The sequence below is a fragment of the Anopheles merus genome, chromosome 2L (genome assembly GCF_017562075.2).
Source record: "Anopheles merus strain MAF chromosome 2L, AmerM5.1, whole genome shotgun sequence".
Lineage (NCBI taxonomy): Eukaryota > Metazoa > Arthropoda > Insecta > Diptera > Culicidae > Anopheles > Anopheles merus.
In genome coordinates this window covers 1,767,885-1,786,013 of record NC_054083.1, presented here as the reverse complement: position 1 = coordinate 1,786,013, position 18,129 = coordinate 1,767,885, and the positions used below count along the sequence as shown (strand labels likewise).

The 18,129-nt window shown below is 42.1% G+C and overlaps 1 protein-coding gene across 1 annotated transcript; it reads left to right on the top strand.

The window, feature by feature from the left end:
- Window positions 1-2,757: 2,757 nt before the first annotated feature.
- On the top strand, window positions 2,758-5,706 carry LOC121594873. The gene is made up of 4 exons (XM_041918639.1): window positions 2,758-2,767; window positions 4,582-4,924; window positions 5,007-5,314; window positions 5,468-5,706. The coding sequence occupies exons 1-4, from the start codon at window positions 2,758-2,760 to the stop codon at window positions 5,704-5,706; spliced, it is 900 nt and encodes a 299-aa protein (XP_041774573.1).
- Window positions 5,707-18,129: the final 12,423 nt, after the last annotated feature.

Sequence of the window (18,129 nt, the reverse complement as noted above, 5' to 3'; positions counted from 1 at the left end):
GGTTTTCGTACTGCGATCGCTCGTTTCTGCAGGTCGATCGAGTCTGTGGATAGTATAATTTTCGATGTATAAGCTCAGATCAGGTTTGAGAAATGTTTCTACTATGAGAGCGATATCAATTTTATGCTGATGTAGGAAGTCACCTAGTGGTATTGCCTTGGATTTTACAGATTGAGCGTTCCATACTACAACTCTTTACTTATCCATAGGTAATGATAAGTTCCCCTAAGACGGTGATTTGATCAGCTTTGGTACGGCAAGAACGGAGCTTTGTACTCATTTCTTTGAAAATTTGCATTAGCGTAGTAGCGTCATACAGGTTTTCTTGTTGGGTGGAGATCGGCTCGGGAATAGTCGTCTGAGCGTTTATCAATCGTTGCGCAAGATTGTATTGAAAGCCCGGTGGTACTTGAGTGTTGGTGTTTTTTCGGGGGAATGCGGAACTGCTGGGAGCAGAAGACGGCATGCCGGTATGCGGGAAGTGCTCAGTGGAGGAGAGTGGTGGTGGAGGGGCTCTCTGGTTTCCCTTAGCAGCGGATGAATGATTTCTGCGTATTTTTTGATTTGCAAGTATTTGTATTTGCTGGTATTTTGTGCGTTGAGGGCAAGTCACATCACGCGCTCGATGATTTTCACCACAATTTGCGCATTTTACCGTGGCATCAACATTGTTTTTTGCGTTGCAGGAATCAGTATGATGAGATTCGGCGCAGACCGCACAACGAGGTTGGGTGCGACAGTTTCGGGTACCGTGTCCAAAGTTTTGACAGCGAAGGCATTGAGTGGGACCTTTGTGCCCGCCTAGATATGATTCCCATTTCACAATTACAGATTGTATTGTGCGAACTGTTTCGAGCTTTTTCATGGAACATGTACCTCTCTTGAAATGAGCGAGATAGAGCTGTTGATGATATCTCTGATTTTCCTCATTTTTTCTTTTTATACGGAACACCTATCTCGTTACTTCGAGATTGTAGTTGACTTTGAGTTCATCTACTATGTCTTCTGTTTCGATAAGCGGTAGACCGCGGATAACTGCTTTGAAAGGACGATCTTCTTTCAAGTCGTGTGTGAAAAATTCCACTTTTTTCCCTTCTAGTAAGCTTATGATGGCCCGATGGTCAGCTAGAGATTTGGCAAATATCTTTGTGCCAATTCCGCTAAGTTGGTACTCAACGTACAATTTTCTCGATTGCAACTCCGGGCGCAGGGAGGCAAGGGGCATAGATTTGACCACGATTGGTGGGAGTTTACCATTAGGCTTGCTGGTGAGTTTAGTGGGGGCTGACGTAGAGGCTTCTACGTTTACATCCATTAGGACATTTGACGCTTGTCTACGCCCCTTGGCCCAGACTTGAGTAAATTCATCGTTTTCTGTACTTACTGTTTCATCATATGCATCTTGCCTTTCCATTCTTGCACGCTTCGATTCGTTGGAATTTTGGCTGTTCGAACGCGATCGTTCTTGTTGATTTTCTTTTCTCCCGCTCATTCTCTCCATCACGGCGGAGCACCGCGGCGCACACACACTATCATAGGCCAATTGTCGGCGTTTCGCAATTTGTCGCACGCTCAGAAAACACGTCTGTTCAGCTCCGCAGTCCACACGCGACTGACTTTGTCGGAGATGGTTGTGCGCGTTTTGTTCTAAGTCCCGTGCGCAGTGTTTGTGCGCTGATGCGCATTTCGTTCAAAGTCTCGTGCGCTGGTGTATTATGGTGAAGTGTGCAGTGAACAAACAATGTGCACAGACGCACATGCAGTGCGTGGATCGACAGGTAAGAATTTGCTGAACACAGGCAACGCAGATTGTGGACATGTTTCCCGCAGCCTGGCCCGACCCGGTACTTTACAGTATGACGCCATTGGTGAGTATGAAGGATTCTAAATGTGTTGTAAAAGTGTACTTTATGTTTCAATAAAGTGTTGAATGTAATAAAAAATGACCGTGTTTGTGTTTGTTGTTAGAATAAGTGCGTATTTGCTATCGTGTCTATGCATGAAAGAAAACGAGAAACGAAAGAAACAAATATCTTTGGATGTGTTGGTAGCATGACTGGAAAGAACACGAACACATTGAGAACTGCAGAGTGCACCGTGCGTTCCGGGTGGGGAGGGGGAGGGCTCGCGCGAGGGTGTAACTCATTCCTCCAAGAGTAACTGCTAACGGGGGACGGTACTCAAATCACTCAAAAAATACACTCATTTTGCCGGACGGGTGGTGTATTTCCCACGCAAACAATGAGACCCCAAATTTTGAGTGATTCAGGCCGAGGGGTATGAGGAAGCTTGAGGAAGCAAGGAGAAACGCGTTGCGGTGAGAGCGCGCTTTGCTTTTTGAGTGCGCTTGTCACTAACACAAAACGAACCCAGCGTATTGGAACAAGCCGTGTGTGATTGTGTGCGTGCGTCGACGGCTATTTCAGCTGGATAACTCGTTTTTTATTTGCACCCAATTTTTGCCGGTCAGTCTGTCTCATTCTTACTACCACATTTGACTTCATACAAAGTGGCAAAGTTTGACGTTTCGAATGTTGATGTTTTTAATCTCCTTGATTCTGCGTGATAATGTGTACAAAAACTTGTTATAGTGAAGTGTATTAATGTGTTTAGTGTTACTTCGACGTGCACAGTTAATTTAAATATGAAAAATGTTGGAAAACAAAGTGTTGTAGTGATATTTATGCCTGTTTGTACCTCGGCCAAAGAGGTAAACATCATGTTAACAAAGTCAACAAAAAGGTAAATAACAACAACATGCATCGAGGTATATGCTCTTTTTGCAAATGTAAAAGAATTATGCCATATCCAAATATTATGTTAGATTTGTGACAAAAGTGTTTGTACTATTATTTACCCGAGTTATTCAATTTCCCTCCCCCGCCCATCCACTTGTGTACCGGTAAAATAATAAAATTGTGGCATATCGTTGTGCATATAATGTGTTTTATGTTTATATAGTTTAAGATGCGGCTAGTTAATTTCGCTGCCGTGGTTAGCATACCGGACATGCAGATTATGGGGTTACGGACGCCAAACGAAATCTGGGGTGCAGCAATAACCGGGATCGCACGTGTACATCTTGGCTTGTACGTCGTGGTTTTGTGATGAGCGGGTCGATCCGAACTTACCGGGTCAGAGTCATCCGTAAGTGAACAGTAGTCGTTCGGGTCGACCCAAAAGGTACAAGTAGGTAAAGTAAGCCCAAGCAACGGGTCGGAAATGCTTATACTTTTACGTACCTACTGATTATTCGGGTTGACCCAAACTCGCTGCACCCACAGGTCGAATTTGATTCCTAAAGTGATCTAGCAACCCTTACTGCAACCATGGTTCGGGATCGATTCCGTGAGACTCCGGATCGTATCGTAAAATTAATCGTATGACCCACCCCCAACCCCAAATAGACCGTGCCGCCATACGTAGGACTGACTATCCTGCTATGGGGGGTTATCCAAAAGTCACTGAAAGCCAACACGACAAGTGGTACAGCTAGGACTTGATCGACACCGGTTGTTGAGTCAAAAGAAAAAAAAATTAAAATAGTTCTATCTGGATCAGTCATATGGTAAACTTTTAATAAATAATTTGAAATTTAACAAACCCTGTTTTCCATACAAAAGCATGCTTTTAAATTGAACTGTCAACCAAGTATCAAGTGTTCAATGAAAAAGCATGCCAACGAATAAGCGTTGAAATACAGTCAGAGTTCAATAGTTTGTATCAGAATACCGGATTTTTTTTAATTTCACAAAAATCTCATGGCCTGCCGAGAAAAATTTCATTTTTTTGTATGGAAAAACGTGCCAACTAAAAAGCACATACTCAATAGTTGGCAGGGAATCGAGGTTCAACCAATGAGTTCAGACTGTATTGCATTCTGATTGTTCTATTAATTTGTACTTTTGATCAAATAGCCATTGCACAAGAGAAATGCAACAATAATTTTCTTTACCTGTGTATCTGTCCTGCATAATTGTGTTGCTAAACATCAAAGTATTACCCTGGTTCATACAAGGATTCACTGGGTAAATATCTTAACATTACACCTGCTAGTGTTTATCCTGTTACATAAGTACCTTAAAATAAAGGTACTAAATAGTCCGTTACATAAGAAAATAGAAAATCCTACCTCTTTTCTGTCTTATAAAAACTCGCGCAATTTATGTTTGTGTCAATACGATTCGGGCAGTCGTTTCACTCGGTGTTGTTATGTGTGCTCTGTACAGTTATAAATTTTGTGCAATACTGTTATAATACAAGTGCAGAATAATACTAGTGTATATTTTAAATATTCAATGTGCCGCGAATTTCACTCAATCACGACAATGTAAGCCCAAAGACAAGCGCAAGTCAGGATCCACGTATAGATTCATAGTAGCCAATAATAAAAAGCTTGATGCTGAATTGTTTGGAGAGAGTAGTGAAGCTGGGCCAAGTAATATTCAGACAGCTACGTCAAATGTAGAGTTGAGTGAACACCCGCATTGTGGTAAGTGCAAAATAAAAAAAAAATAAAATTTGTGACCAATGCAAATTAAACATATTTATAAAACTTATTTTTTTATCTACTCATTGCAGAGAATCATCCTTGTCCATTTGATGAATACATATTGCAAGAAGAATACGTCAGTGATTGGGTTACTATCGATGCATTCGACGATACGGAAGTATATGAAGAGGTCAACGAAGATTACGATGAAGCCGAGGAAACTATGCACAGTACACAAGAGTCTCAACACGAGGAGGAACCTTTTGATGAGCGTATTCGAAATTGGGCATTAAAAACATACCAAACACATCAAGCTCTAAATGGACTATTAGAAATTTTACGTAAAAAAACGGACTACCAGCTGCCGAAAGATGCGCGCACGTTGCTTAAGACAAGGCAAGGTCAAGGACAAGGTCTCAAGGATCACTTTCGGTAAGAAAGCAATAGTCTTAAATACGATGATTACTTTTTACTAATATTATATGTTTTTTGTCTGTATTTTGTATCTTTACAGCGATGTGCCACCAAGAGTCAGCAAATTTTCGTTGAACTTTTCGATTGATGGACTTCCACTGCACAAGAGCACTCGAAAACAGTTTTGGCCCATATTAATGAGCATTCAAGAAATGCCGGAAGTTCCAGTATTGATGGTTGGCAACTTTTTTGGTGAATCGAAACCAAAGAGTGTTGAGGAATATCTGCGTCCGCTTGTCGACGAGCTAAATGGGTTGATGGATAATGGCATTGTAATAGCCAATCAGCCAATCGAAATACACGTAAGAGCTTTCATCGCGGACTCACCAGCACGAGCATTCATAAAAGGTAAATTATAAAAATCTTCTTAAATTTAATGATACATTTGCTTTCTCTTCTATTGGCATAACGTTCTGCGCGGAAAAAAACGTCCCTTTATAGGCTTTTGCGACTTATTTACTTATGAGGTGTATTCGTACATATTTTTAAATTTTCTCACAGGTTCAGTTTACTTCAACCACACACATGGTTGCCAAAAATGTACGGTGCAAGGAAAATATCACAGCGCACACCGAGTTACATGCTTCCCGGGAATGGATCATCCAGCAAGAACGCATGAAGATTTCGTCCAATCAAATTACGGAGCACATCATCGGGAAAAAACGCCTCTCATGGATCTTAAGAACTTTGACATCATTGTTGCGAACGCGACAATCCAGATTTTTTATATTTCTTTCTAACCATAAAATAGAATAAAATATGATAGTTCAAACATACTCGAGAACAGACGTACCATCAAGGAGACAAACTTAATGTAATCCTAAACCCTTCAAGTAGGGCCATCTGGGTATTTTGACTTGCATTTTTTAGCAGTCAATTACTTCAATTCGTTTCGAACCTATAACGATTAACTTAGGATTACAGCATGCATGTGTGCCAAGCTAGACCAACTCCGAGAAGCGTAGGAAAATTCCACATCTATTTTTCTCACGGCCGTAAAATCGTTAAACCTAAAAATCTCTCAAACATAGATGCGTTAATAACATGAACCAGATAAGATTTCGAAAGGCAATAAGTTTAAGTATTTGTCAATGATGCGATACATCCGGAACATGCACCACAGAAGTCAAGTGTTAGGTACAGTTACGCCAAAAAGGGAAAACCACAACGCCTGCAATCAATGCAACAATTTGTTCTCACCAGAGAAAGCAATAAAAAAAGGGATCACATTTCCTTCAGGATCGCTTGACATAAAACAGCACACCAGAACCAGAAAACCTCCTAGAAGAATGCGTAGGCGTGGCAAAAAGGAAAAGGCTAGCGACACGAACATATGCGAAAAAGGAAGAGAAAATAACCTTCCCAAAATAGAACTTGAAGAAATTAGTATATAAGAATTCATTTTGAATCTGAATAAACACTTACAATTCTGACGCCTAACTGTGCACCCGTGTACAGAGTTTTTTTGTCTGAACCGATCAACTAACCTTCCGGGACTTCGCGAATTTCATATCCGAAACTAATAATCATAAAGCAGATTATTATAGCAGATCGTCTGCACCTCTTTGACTACGGCGTAACAAGAACAATGCTGAAAGGATGGAAATCAGGCAAATTAGGAGGGAGTGCCAAGTGGTCTGAAGAAACAATAAGCAAGATTGATGCTTTGCTGAAGGAGGGGGAACTTCCTTTAGAGTTTCATCGCAAACTCCGTTCTGTTGAAGACATTGGATTGTGGAAAGCTAGTGAGTTCCAAATGTTTCTGCATTACGCGAGCTTTATCGTTTTGAAGGATGTATTAACAGATGTACAGTATGACCATTTTATGAAGTATTACTGTGCGGTAACATTGTTATCATCCGAAGTGTATAAGAATGATTGGCTTGAGGCGAAACGCTTGCTAAGAGAGTTCGTTTTAGAATATGGTGTTATCTACGGGGAACATTGCATCACCAGCAACATACATAGTTTGTTGCATGTGTATGATGATGTAGACAAATTCGGCCCGCTTTACACCATTTCATCTTATCCCTTTGAAAGTAAGCTCCAGCATGTCAAGAACTGTCTTCGAAACGGTCATAAGGTTTTGGTGCAGGCTGCAAATAGGATATCGGAGCATAAACCACGTACTGCGTCATCAAGCACAGCAAAGGGGCCGTTCATAAATTACGTAACGCTGAAATTGGGATTTTTCGACCCCCTCCCCCCCTATCGTAACAAAACATAACGTTGGAGGAGACCCCCCTTCCAAAATTACGTAACGCATGATCGAACACCCCCCCCTTAATTTGGTTTTGCATCAACAAATACAAAAAAATATGGGTTTATATTTTTTTATTTGATTGCTTTTATAAAGTATGCAGAGTTGTTTTTGTTGAGATACCAATTCAATACGTGGAAACCGTGTTTAATGTATTCACATATACAACTGTACACTTGTAAATATCTTGAACTAGAATGTAGAATAAAAACTCTCTGTTGAGCATTGGCAATCGACAGCAACGGTTGTGTTTACTGCGCTCGCATACGCTCAATAGGTTATGGGCCCAGTCCCGCCTGAACACGTTTAATCCAGTACTGCGAAAACGAATACCGGCTTCTTTTGTGAAGTGATTGTTTAACGGACAGTGCAGTGAAAACTGGTGGTGTTGAACCATGGAAGATGATAAAGTTATGTTGTTACCATTGCTTAATGGAACGAACTTTACTTCATGGAAATATAGAATGTTAATTCTATTAGAAGAAAAAGGACTTTCCGATTGTATTCAGAAAGAACGAAAAGATGATCTTAGTAAAAATGACAAGAAGTGTAAACTTTTACTGATCTCACGTATAGCAGATTCGCAGTTGGAATATGTTCGCGATAAACATACTCCGAAAGAAATGTGGGATACACTCCATAGTATTTACGAAAGAAAAAGTTTAGCGTCCCGAATGTTCTTGAAGAAAAAGTTGCTTGCGCTGAAACACCAAAGTGGCTCGCTTCGAGAGCATTTCTTGGAATTCGACTAATTGGTGCGCGATTACAAAGCAACTGGTGGAAAAATGGACGATGAAGATGTGATTTGCCATCTTCTTCTTACTTTGAATTCGTCGTATGCAACGCTCGTGACGGCTTTGGAAACAATGCCGGAGAATAGCTTAACTGTCGATTTCGTGAAAAGTCGACTGCTTGACGAAGAGACAAAGCATCAAAGTGGTAGTGTGGTGGACAGCTCGAGTTCGGAACCAGCGGCGTTTTCTAGTGCAAACGGTTGGCAGCGAAAACCACAGCAGCAAACGAGAACAATAAAATGTTTTGTGTGTAAAAAGAACGGCCACAAGGCAAATCAGTGTCCAGAAAAGAACAAAGCAACGGGAAGAAACCCAACAAAGAAATCCAGCGCGTACCTTGGTGGTGACGATGACGATTCGCGTGGTGTGTGTTTCGTGAACAATGGGAAATTTCCGATGAATTCTGACGGAACATGGATTGTCGATTCTGGGTCGTCGGAGCATATATCGAATAATAAGAGTTTATTTCGCGAGTTAAGGAAATTAAGTTCACCAGTGAATATTTCGGTCGCGAAAGAAAATCAGTTTATTACAGCTTGGCATGAAGGTGATATAGTATTTGATCGTGGTGGTAGTGATGAAATTCCAGTTACCTTGAAAAACGTTTTGTATGTGCCGGAAGCTCCTACAAATTTGTTATCCATACGGAAAATAACAAATAGTGGTTTTAAAGTTATTTTTGATGATGGGTACGTAGAAGTGTTAACAAAACGAGGGAAATTAATAGTGAAAGGAGAGTTACGTGGAAAACTGTATTGGTTGAATTTCAACAATTCGAACACACATGAGGCGTATTATTCTTGTGGACAAATTCCACGGAACCTAGAACAATGGCATCGTCGATTTGGCCATCTTAGTTTCAAAAATTTGGATAAGCTGATGAAAGGTGATATGGTTCGCGGTTTGGATGTGTTGGACAAAAGAAGCCTCGGAAACGAAAATGTGTTTTGTGAAGCATGCAATACAGGTAAGCAAACTCGGAAACCGTTTCACTCGCGAGAAGAAAAACAATCACGTCGTGTGCTTGAATTAATACATTCTGATGTATGTGGACCTAATAGTCCAGTGGACAATAATGGGGCAAATTATTTTGTTACATTTATTGATGATTGGAGCCGATAAACAATGGTTTTTCTTATGCAAAACAAAAGTGAAGTGAAAAAGTATTTCCAAAAATACGAGGCGATTGTTAGTGCAAAATTTGACAAAAGAATATCCAGAATCCGATGTGATAACGGTGGAGAATATAAAAGTGAAAGTTTCATGAGTTTTTGCTCTGAAAAAGGAATCCAAGTGGAATGGACAGTACCTTACTCGCCCGAGCAAAATGGTGTAAGCGAACGTATGAATAGAACATTAGTTGAAAAGGCTCGTTCAATGCTTGGTGATAGTGGTATCGGAAAGGAGTTTTGGGGAACTGCAGTGCAGACAGCGGCATACTTAACTAATCGCAGTCCTTCAAATGCGATCGATAGTGGAAAGACACCGTATGAGATGTGGGAAGGTGTTAAACCCGATGTTCGTAATCTGCGTATTTTCGGTTCTACAGTACATGTTCACATTCCGAAGGAGTGCCGGAAGAAACTTGATTCGAAATCATGGAAAGGACTTTTTGTCGGTTATAGTCATTGTGGCTATCGCATTTGGCACCCTCTGTTGAAGAAAATCGTCGTGGCAAGAGATGTCGTTTTTGAGGAAATCCAACGAGCAACACAGCTAAAGGTGACATCAAATTCTATAACTAATTCTCCAGTTAATATTTTGCAGCACATCTCTGACGATGAAAACGATGATGACGAACCAAATGTGCAAATCGAGAAATCTGGTGAAACATCTGAACCGAGCACAGTAGACGAAAGTTTCCGGACATGCGACGAAGAAGAAGCGATGGATGATCGATCTGACGAACGCGAAGAAGCAGAATCATCGAGTCGTCGATCTGATAGAGAACGTAAACCACCCGGATGGCATGAAAACTATGAGGTGGATTATGTGGGGTTTGCATTAAGTGCAACAACTTTTGTGAACGATTTACCGCGATCTTTAGAAGAAGCAAAGAATAGGCCTGATTGGAATAAGTGGAAAATAGCAGTCCAAGATTAAATGAATTCGCTTGAGAGTAACAAAACATGGTCTTTAGTACAACTCCCAAAAGGTAGAAAAACAATATCATGCAAATGGGTTTTCAAAATAAAGAGGGAAAATGAACAAGAAGTTAGATACAAGGCTCGTTTAGTAGCCCGCGGATTTTCGCAAAGACAGGGTTTTGATTACACCGACACTTACTCCCCAGTTGCAAGGTTAGATACCATAAGAACGGTGTTTGCTATAGCAAACTACAAAAATTGGTATATTCATCAAATGGACGTATGTACAGCATTTTTGAATGGTGAAATAAGTGAGGAAATTTATATGGAACAACCAGAAGGTTTTGATCTCGGAAAGGGTCTAGTTTGTTGTCTGAAGAAATCTTTATACGGCTTAAAACAAGCCTCTAGAGCATGGAATAGGAAGTTCAATGAATTTGTTGAAAGTTTAAATTTCTTACCTAGTAATAATGATCCTTGCTTATACACAAGAGGAAGCGGCTCGAAAAGAATTATTATGATTTTATGTGTAGATGATTTACTAATCGTGGGAGAGAGTTTAGATATGATAGGAACAGTAAAGAAAGCTTTAGATATGATAGGAACAATTCAAAATGACAGATAGTGAAGAAGTTAAACATTTCTTAGGAATGGACATAGAACGTTGCAAAGAAAACAAATTACTGTACATTCATCAGAAAACTTTTCTTAATAATTTGTTGTTGCGGTTTAACATGAGTGATTGCAAATCAGTTGCAACTCCTATCGAATGTAATTTGAATTTAGAGAAAGGCAAAGAGAACGAACGAATTGATAAACCGTATCGGGAATTGATAGGCTGTCTAATGTATGTGGCACTAACATCCCGTCCAGACCTATGCGCAGCAACGATTTATTTTAGCCAGTTCCAAAGTTGCCCTAATGAAGAACATTGGGTACATTTGAAAAGAATACTGAGGTATATTAAGGGAACGTTAGATTTAAAATTGATATACGATGGAAATATGGATAGGGAGATATTAAAATCATTTGCAGATGCCGATTGGGCTAGCAACAAGATAGATAGAAAATCGTTATCAGGATATATTTTCAAGGTCTATGGAGCAACAGTTTGTTGGCTCACAAGGAAACAATCAACAATAGCATTGTCGTCCACAGAAGCAGAATTAATTTCTCTTACTAATGCAGTATGTCACGGAGCTTGGTTGGAACGATTACTTGAAGACTTAGGTTGCAAGCTAAGTAGTCCAGTTTCTTATAATGAGGATAATCAGTCCACAATACGTGTAGCTGAAGATGAACGATTTTAGGTCGGCTGAAGCATATGAGTGTGAAGCATCTTTTTATAAGAGATAGAATCCAGAGCGGAAAGATCGTTTTAAAGTACATTGCTTCAGCAGAACAACAGGCTGACATAATGACGAAAGGTTTGCCTAGACAAAGTTTCACTATGCAAAGAATGAACTTAGGATTGTTAGGGATATTGAATTGAGGGGGAGTGTTGAGATACCAATTCAATGCGTGGAAACCGTGCTTAATGTATTCACATATACAACTGTACACTTGTAAATATCTTGAACTAGAATGTAGAATAAAAACTCTCTGTTGAGCATTGGCAATCGACAGCAACGGTTGTGTTTACTGCGCTCGCATACGCTCAATAGTTTTAATTAATGTTTAATTAAAATTAATGTTTAATTAATGAAAGGAAAGTTAGATAAAAAATTTATCATTAAAGAAACGCATAATATATATGTTGAGCATTTTTAGACATCTTGCCAGATTGGCTTCAATTGTTCAGTAATGTTTATGATGGGAACACTATCTGTTTCGATTACATTGGCATCTTCTTCATTCCATATGGCATCTTCATTATGTATGTGTATTACTTCTTTAAACCTATCATCATTCTTTTGGTTCGCCTATTTGTCCTTCGGCAACGTTCTGCTCTTGTCCCAGATGGCAGTTGTCCATACCGATCAGTAGCCTTGGTCGTACGTGTTCGTACGAAGTAAGCGGCAGACCTCGAAGATGATCGTATCTGCTTAGCAAATCCGTAACGCACAAGGATTGCGCAGGAAGCGCAAGGCTCGCGACTGTATGTGCTTTACTGATCTGAAACGTTTTCCCGCCTGAGGCAGATACCTGCAGCGACACCTGCATAGAGTCTGGCTCTTCTCGTCGAGTACCGCCCGTCCATTTAAGACACAAGGGTCGATGTTGCCCTTCCAGTCCAAGCTCGTGAACGAGATCGTGTTCGACAAACGTCGCGGACGATCCGTCGTCAAGGAATGCGAACGTTTGAATCACACTATTTTTTCCGGATGATCGAGGCAGCCGAATTATTCAACTAATCTTGATTGACAGCACCGCACGACTGTTGTTTACCAACAATAATATACAGGTCGATGCGTTTAGCGTAGAATGACATGTAACTGTTTGAATTTTGTTGACGGTAAGATTGAAAACTACAGTCTTTACCTGAGACACACGGCTCTTAAACCTGTATTACACGGTGGATTTTTTCATGGCAATTTTCTGTCAAACCTCTGCTTTGGTATTTTATAAATGGCAGGTTCGTATTCCCTATCAAAAGATATAAAGAAATAAAAGTGCAAAACTTACCCAGGTGGGCGATCATTTGTCAGTGACCAGTGATAGGATTGTATTTCGTTACGTAACAGAATGTGAACCCCCCCTCTCCCCTATGTAACAAACCGTAACGCTACAGGGAACCCCCTCCCCCCCCTTTGAGCGTTACGTAATTTATGGACGCCCCCAAATTCCTCTTTTCCATTTTTGAAAACCAAAACTAATGGAGTAGCATTGCACATTAATCGACAATTAACTCTTTCTCCTGGTATTCAGTCCAATTGGTTTTTGACTCATGATAACTACATAGTTAAATATTGTAGCGCAGAACAAAAAGATTCAACTATAATAATTAATGGGAGAGCATTCAATGATATAACGGAAACCCACTCGTACTATATATCACCTTTTATGAAGGATATATATGAAGAAAATATAAGTAACCTTCGTACCGATGAAATGGTATTTTTACCCAGGGATTTAAAGTGTAAATTAGTAGCTATTAAAACTACTGATAACTGCTTAGTGTTAGTTCCCTTTCTCAGGACGTTTACCGAATAAAACATAAAAAAATCGATGTTATAGAAATATTATTAACGTTTAATTATGTAAATAATTAAAGAAATTAAAGAATATTGTTTTACTTTCTGTATTATATATATATATATATCGGGATAAGTTTGACACCTGGCCTTTGGGTATATCTCAGGGTTGAGTTGACGTATCGAAATGATTGATATGTCATTGGATTGCTAAAAGTTGTGCGAACAAGTGTAAAAAATGTCTAGCTCCGTAAATATGTGGAACCCGTCCGAATTGCACAAGCGCGTAACGTGTGTTATGATGGTTCGTGCCGGCCATACGAATGCCGAAATTCGGAAGGTGGCAATGTGTTCGCTGAACACCGTAAAAACAATACGCGTACAGCTCGAGGAGTGTGGTGAAGACGTGGATAGTATTATTGTTCGCAAACAGCATAGCAGGCGGTCGGATTGTGTGCGGACCGACGCGTTCCTGGCCGGATTGCAGCAGCGGGCGACGGCCGATTCCGGCGTCGGCATCCGGGCCCTGGCGCGAGACGTTGGCGTGGCCCCGAGCATCGTCAAGGTGGCGTTAAATGAAGACTTGAGGTACGCGCCGTACCGTGGTGAAGCCGTGGATTGAGACGGTGGCCAATGGGCAGCCGTACGTTTGTTGATCGGCCGCTGGAAGTTGCGTTTGTTGATTCAGACGGCAACCGTTGACCTCCGGCGGCAGCGACAACACTCCTAGATGCTGTCACCACCATTGCAGCCGACGGCAGCCGTTGTCCTCCAACATGGACAGCATTTCCTGGTGGGTGTGTTGCAGCAGCAACAACGCCTTTGGATGTTGTGTTCGCCAACGCAGATGACGGCAAACGTTGTCCTACGGCATGGACAGAATATCCTTGCGGGCGTGTCGCAGGAGCAAAACCACCTCCAGATGCTGCAATCACTGTTGCAGACGACGACAACCGTTGTCCTCCGGTGCGTTTAACCCTTCCGGGCGGGTTTGCTGCAGCAACGACACCTCTGGATGCTGTCACTATCGTTGAAGCCAACGGCAACCGTTGTCCTCCGGCGGCAGCGACAACACTCCTAGATGCTGTCTCCAACGTTGCAGCCGACGGAAGCCGTTGTCCTCCAGCATGAACAGCAGCTACAGCACCTCCAGATGCTGTCCCTACTGTTGCAGCCGACGGCAACCGTTGCCCTCCGGCGGCAGCGACAACACCTCTGGATGCGATCACTATCATTGCAGCCGACGGCAACCGTTGTCCTCTGGCGTGTACCACACTTCTTGGCGGACGTGCTGCAACAGCATCAACACCACTGGAAGTTGCGTTTGGTGATCCAGGCGGCAACCGTTGTCCTCCGGCCGCAGCAACAACACTCCTGGATGCTGGGACCACCGCTGCAGTCGACGGAAGCCGTTGTCCTCCAGCATGGACAGCAGCGACATCACCACTGGATGCTGTACCCACCGTTGCAGCCGACGGCAACCGTTGTTCTCTGGCGTGTACAACCCTTCCTGGCGGACGTCCAGCAACAACAACACCGCTGGAAGTTTCGTTTGTTGATCGAAACGGCAACCGTTGTCCTCCGGCGGCAGCGACAACACTCCTGGATTCTGGGACCAACGCTGCAGCCGGTGGAAGCCGTTGTCCTTCAGCATGAACAGCAGCGACAACACCACTGGATGCTGTACCCACCGTTGCAGCCGACGGCAACCGTTGTTCTCTGGCGTGTACAACCCTTCCTGGCGGACGTCCAGCAACAACAACACCGCTGGAAGTTGCGTTTGTTGATCGAAACGGCAACCGTTGTCCTCCAGCGGCAGCGACAACACTCCTGGATTCTGGGACCAACGCTGCAGCCGGTGGAAGCCATTGTCCTTCAGCATGAACAGCGACAACACCACTGGATGCTGTCCCCACCGTTGCAGCCGACAGCAACCGTTGTGCTCCGGCATGCACAACACATCCTGGCGGGCGTGACACAACAACACTATCAGGACTAGAGGATGCCATCACCAATGAAGATGATGGAATTTGCTGTCCACCGGCGCAAACAACTGTACCAGCTGGCATCATCGTCGAAGATGTATTTGGCTGCTGCATTGCAACACAAGTAACGTTTCTTGACAAACGTGCAAGTGCAGCAGCAACATCATCGGAAACGTTCAACGCCGACGACGGAACAGATGATATTGGTGGCTGTTCATTGGGGGCAGTATGAAACGTAACTACCGAAACATTACCGCCGGAAGATGTCAACGTATATGATGCAGCAGAAGATGTTGTTAGCTGATTCTCCACGGTACTAACTACTGGAAGCACTTGTACGCACGTAGGGTTTCGCACAACTTCTTCACTGCAAAACACACCAACATCATCTGGATCTTCCGGACGCGCTTGCTTTGTCGGCATAGACATGATGTTGCTAGAGCAAAATAGGTACGTTTTTATTTACTTTTCACATTAACTTCCCTCTAAACATGTTTAACTTACTTATACTCTTTTAATTGTAGAGATTTCAAAAAAGCGACGTAGAGAAAACTTTGAATAAAACGCTGACAAAATTGCTTGTTGTTCACGACATGAAAAATGAACTGTGAATGTTTACCGATGTCAATAAAAATAACCAACTATGGCACCGCGTTGAAATGTCACGCACACTGCTTAGCATACCACGCATGGCTCGAAAGAACACAAACACATTGACAACTACCGAGCGCACCGTGCGTTCCGGGTGGGGAGGGGGACCCGTCCGGCAAAATGAGTGTATTTTTTGAGTGATTTGAGTACCGTCCCCCGTTAGCAGTTACTCTTGGAGGAATGAGTTACACCCTCGCGCGAGCCCTCCCCCTCCCCCTCCCCACCCGGAACGCACGGTGCGCTCTGCAGTTCTCAATGTGTTCGTGTTCTTTCCAGTCATGCTACCAACACATCTAAATATATTTGTTTCTTTCGTTTGTCGTTTTCTTTCATGCATAGACACGATAGCAAATACGCACTTATTCTAACAACAAACACAAACACGGTCATTTTTTATTTCATTAAACACTTTATTGAAACATAACATTTAGAATCCTTCATACTCACCAATGGCGTCATACAGTAAAGTACCGGGTCGAGCCAGGCTGCGGGAAACATGTCCACAATCTGCGTTGCCTGTGTTCAGCAAATTCTTACCTGTCGATCCACGCACTGCATGTGCGTCTGTGCACATTGTTTGTTCACTGCACACTTCACCATAATACACCAGCGCACGAGACTTTGAACGAAATGCGCATCAGCGCACAAACACTGCGCGTGGGACTTAAAACAAAACGCGCACAACCATCTCCGACAAAGCGTCGCGCTGTACTGGTGGTTTTGTACGCGTAGGAGGGGGAACACACGAAGCAATGGTTCGATGCTGTAGTGTAAGCGAGACAAAACGATGTGACGAGCAGCTCCCAGCAAGTTGTTGAGCTCGCTGAAAGAAGACACACACATTCACAGACAGCTCGTCAAAGCACGGCATTTGTATTGGTGTTAGTGAAGCGCGCGTGTAAAACAGAATGCGAACTCTCATCGCAGCGCGTTTCTCCTTGCTTCCTCGTGCTTCCTCATACCCCTCGGCCTGAATCACTCAAAATTTGGGGTCTCATTGTTTGCGTGGGAGGGCTCGCGCGAGGGTGTAACTCATTACTCTAAGAGTAACTGCTAACGGATGACGGTACTCAAATCACTCAAAAAATACACTCATTTTGCCGGACGGGAATGCGAACTCTCATCGCAGCGCGTTTCTCCTTGCTTTCTCAAGCTTCCTCATACCCCTCGGCCTGAATCACTCAAAATTTGGGGTCTCATTGTTTGCGTGGCAGGGCTGTCATCCAGTGACGTCCTCAGTGAGGATCGCGGCGCGAGCAGGACCAGTCGTCCTCTCCCCGCATTACGTGCGTGTGTTTATTGTATTACCCATACCAAAGATAGTGATAAAATATATATTCTGTTTGTGCCGTACACCACCGTCTTCATGTTTGATTTGTGCGGACACAACATTAATACAAACAAAATTCATGTGAAGCTAAATTAAAATAATATCTTTTTATAAAACACTAGCTGACCCGGTAAACCTAGTTTTACCCCATATTTTATTAGTTGCCGATTAAGTATTTGAAGTTGCAAATATAGGTGTTTAAATTTAATATGTTTAAGAACATAATTTGGAACAGTAAAACAGTGTAGAATTACGTAGATTGATTTATTTACGTGCAAATAACTACATACTTGTCACACACATATAACTACTATTAATCTCTAATGCAAATCTCGAAGCGCTAATTAATGGACTAAATTTTTGGTTAATCTGTCTTTAGCTAGTATGTATAGATTGGAAGGTTTACCCACGCGAGAACATGCCACATATAATTGTCCATCCGAAAAACACGATGTTCGTAAGTCTAAACCGCAAACAGACATCGTTTGACCTTGGGATTTATTAATTGTCATTGCAAAAGCCAGCTTGATTGGAAATTGCACGCGCTTAAACTCAATTGTTGAATCAGTTGAGAACATTGGAATGCTTAGTAGCAGCACATTTTCATTAAAAAATTTGCCATTTAGAATTGTTGCTTCTATGATATTTTTCTTTAATTTTTTAATTACCAGTCGCGTGCCATTACACAAACGTGGTGGATTCAAGTTTCTTAGCAGTATAACTGGTGATTCAACTTTTAATCTGAGTACATGTGGAGCCATGCCTGGTAAATTTAAAGAGTTCAATAACTCTTTATTCTGTTAGTCTGTTGGATAATTAACAGCTTGGTGGGAATCACAAACTGTATCAAATGATTTGTAGGAAACCAAATCACCAGACAATGCATCTTGTATTTTGAAGTTTAATTCTTCGACGTCGACAT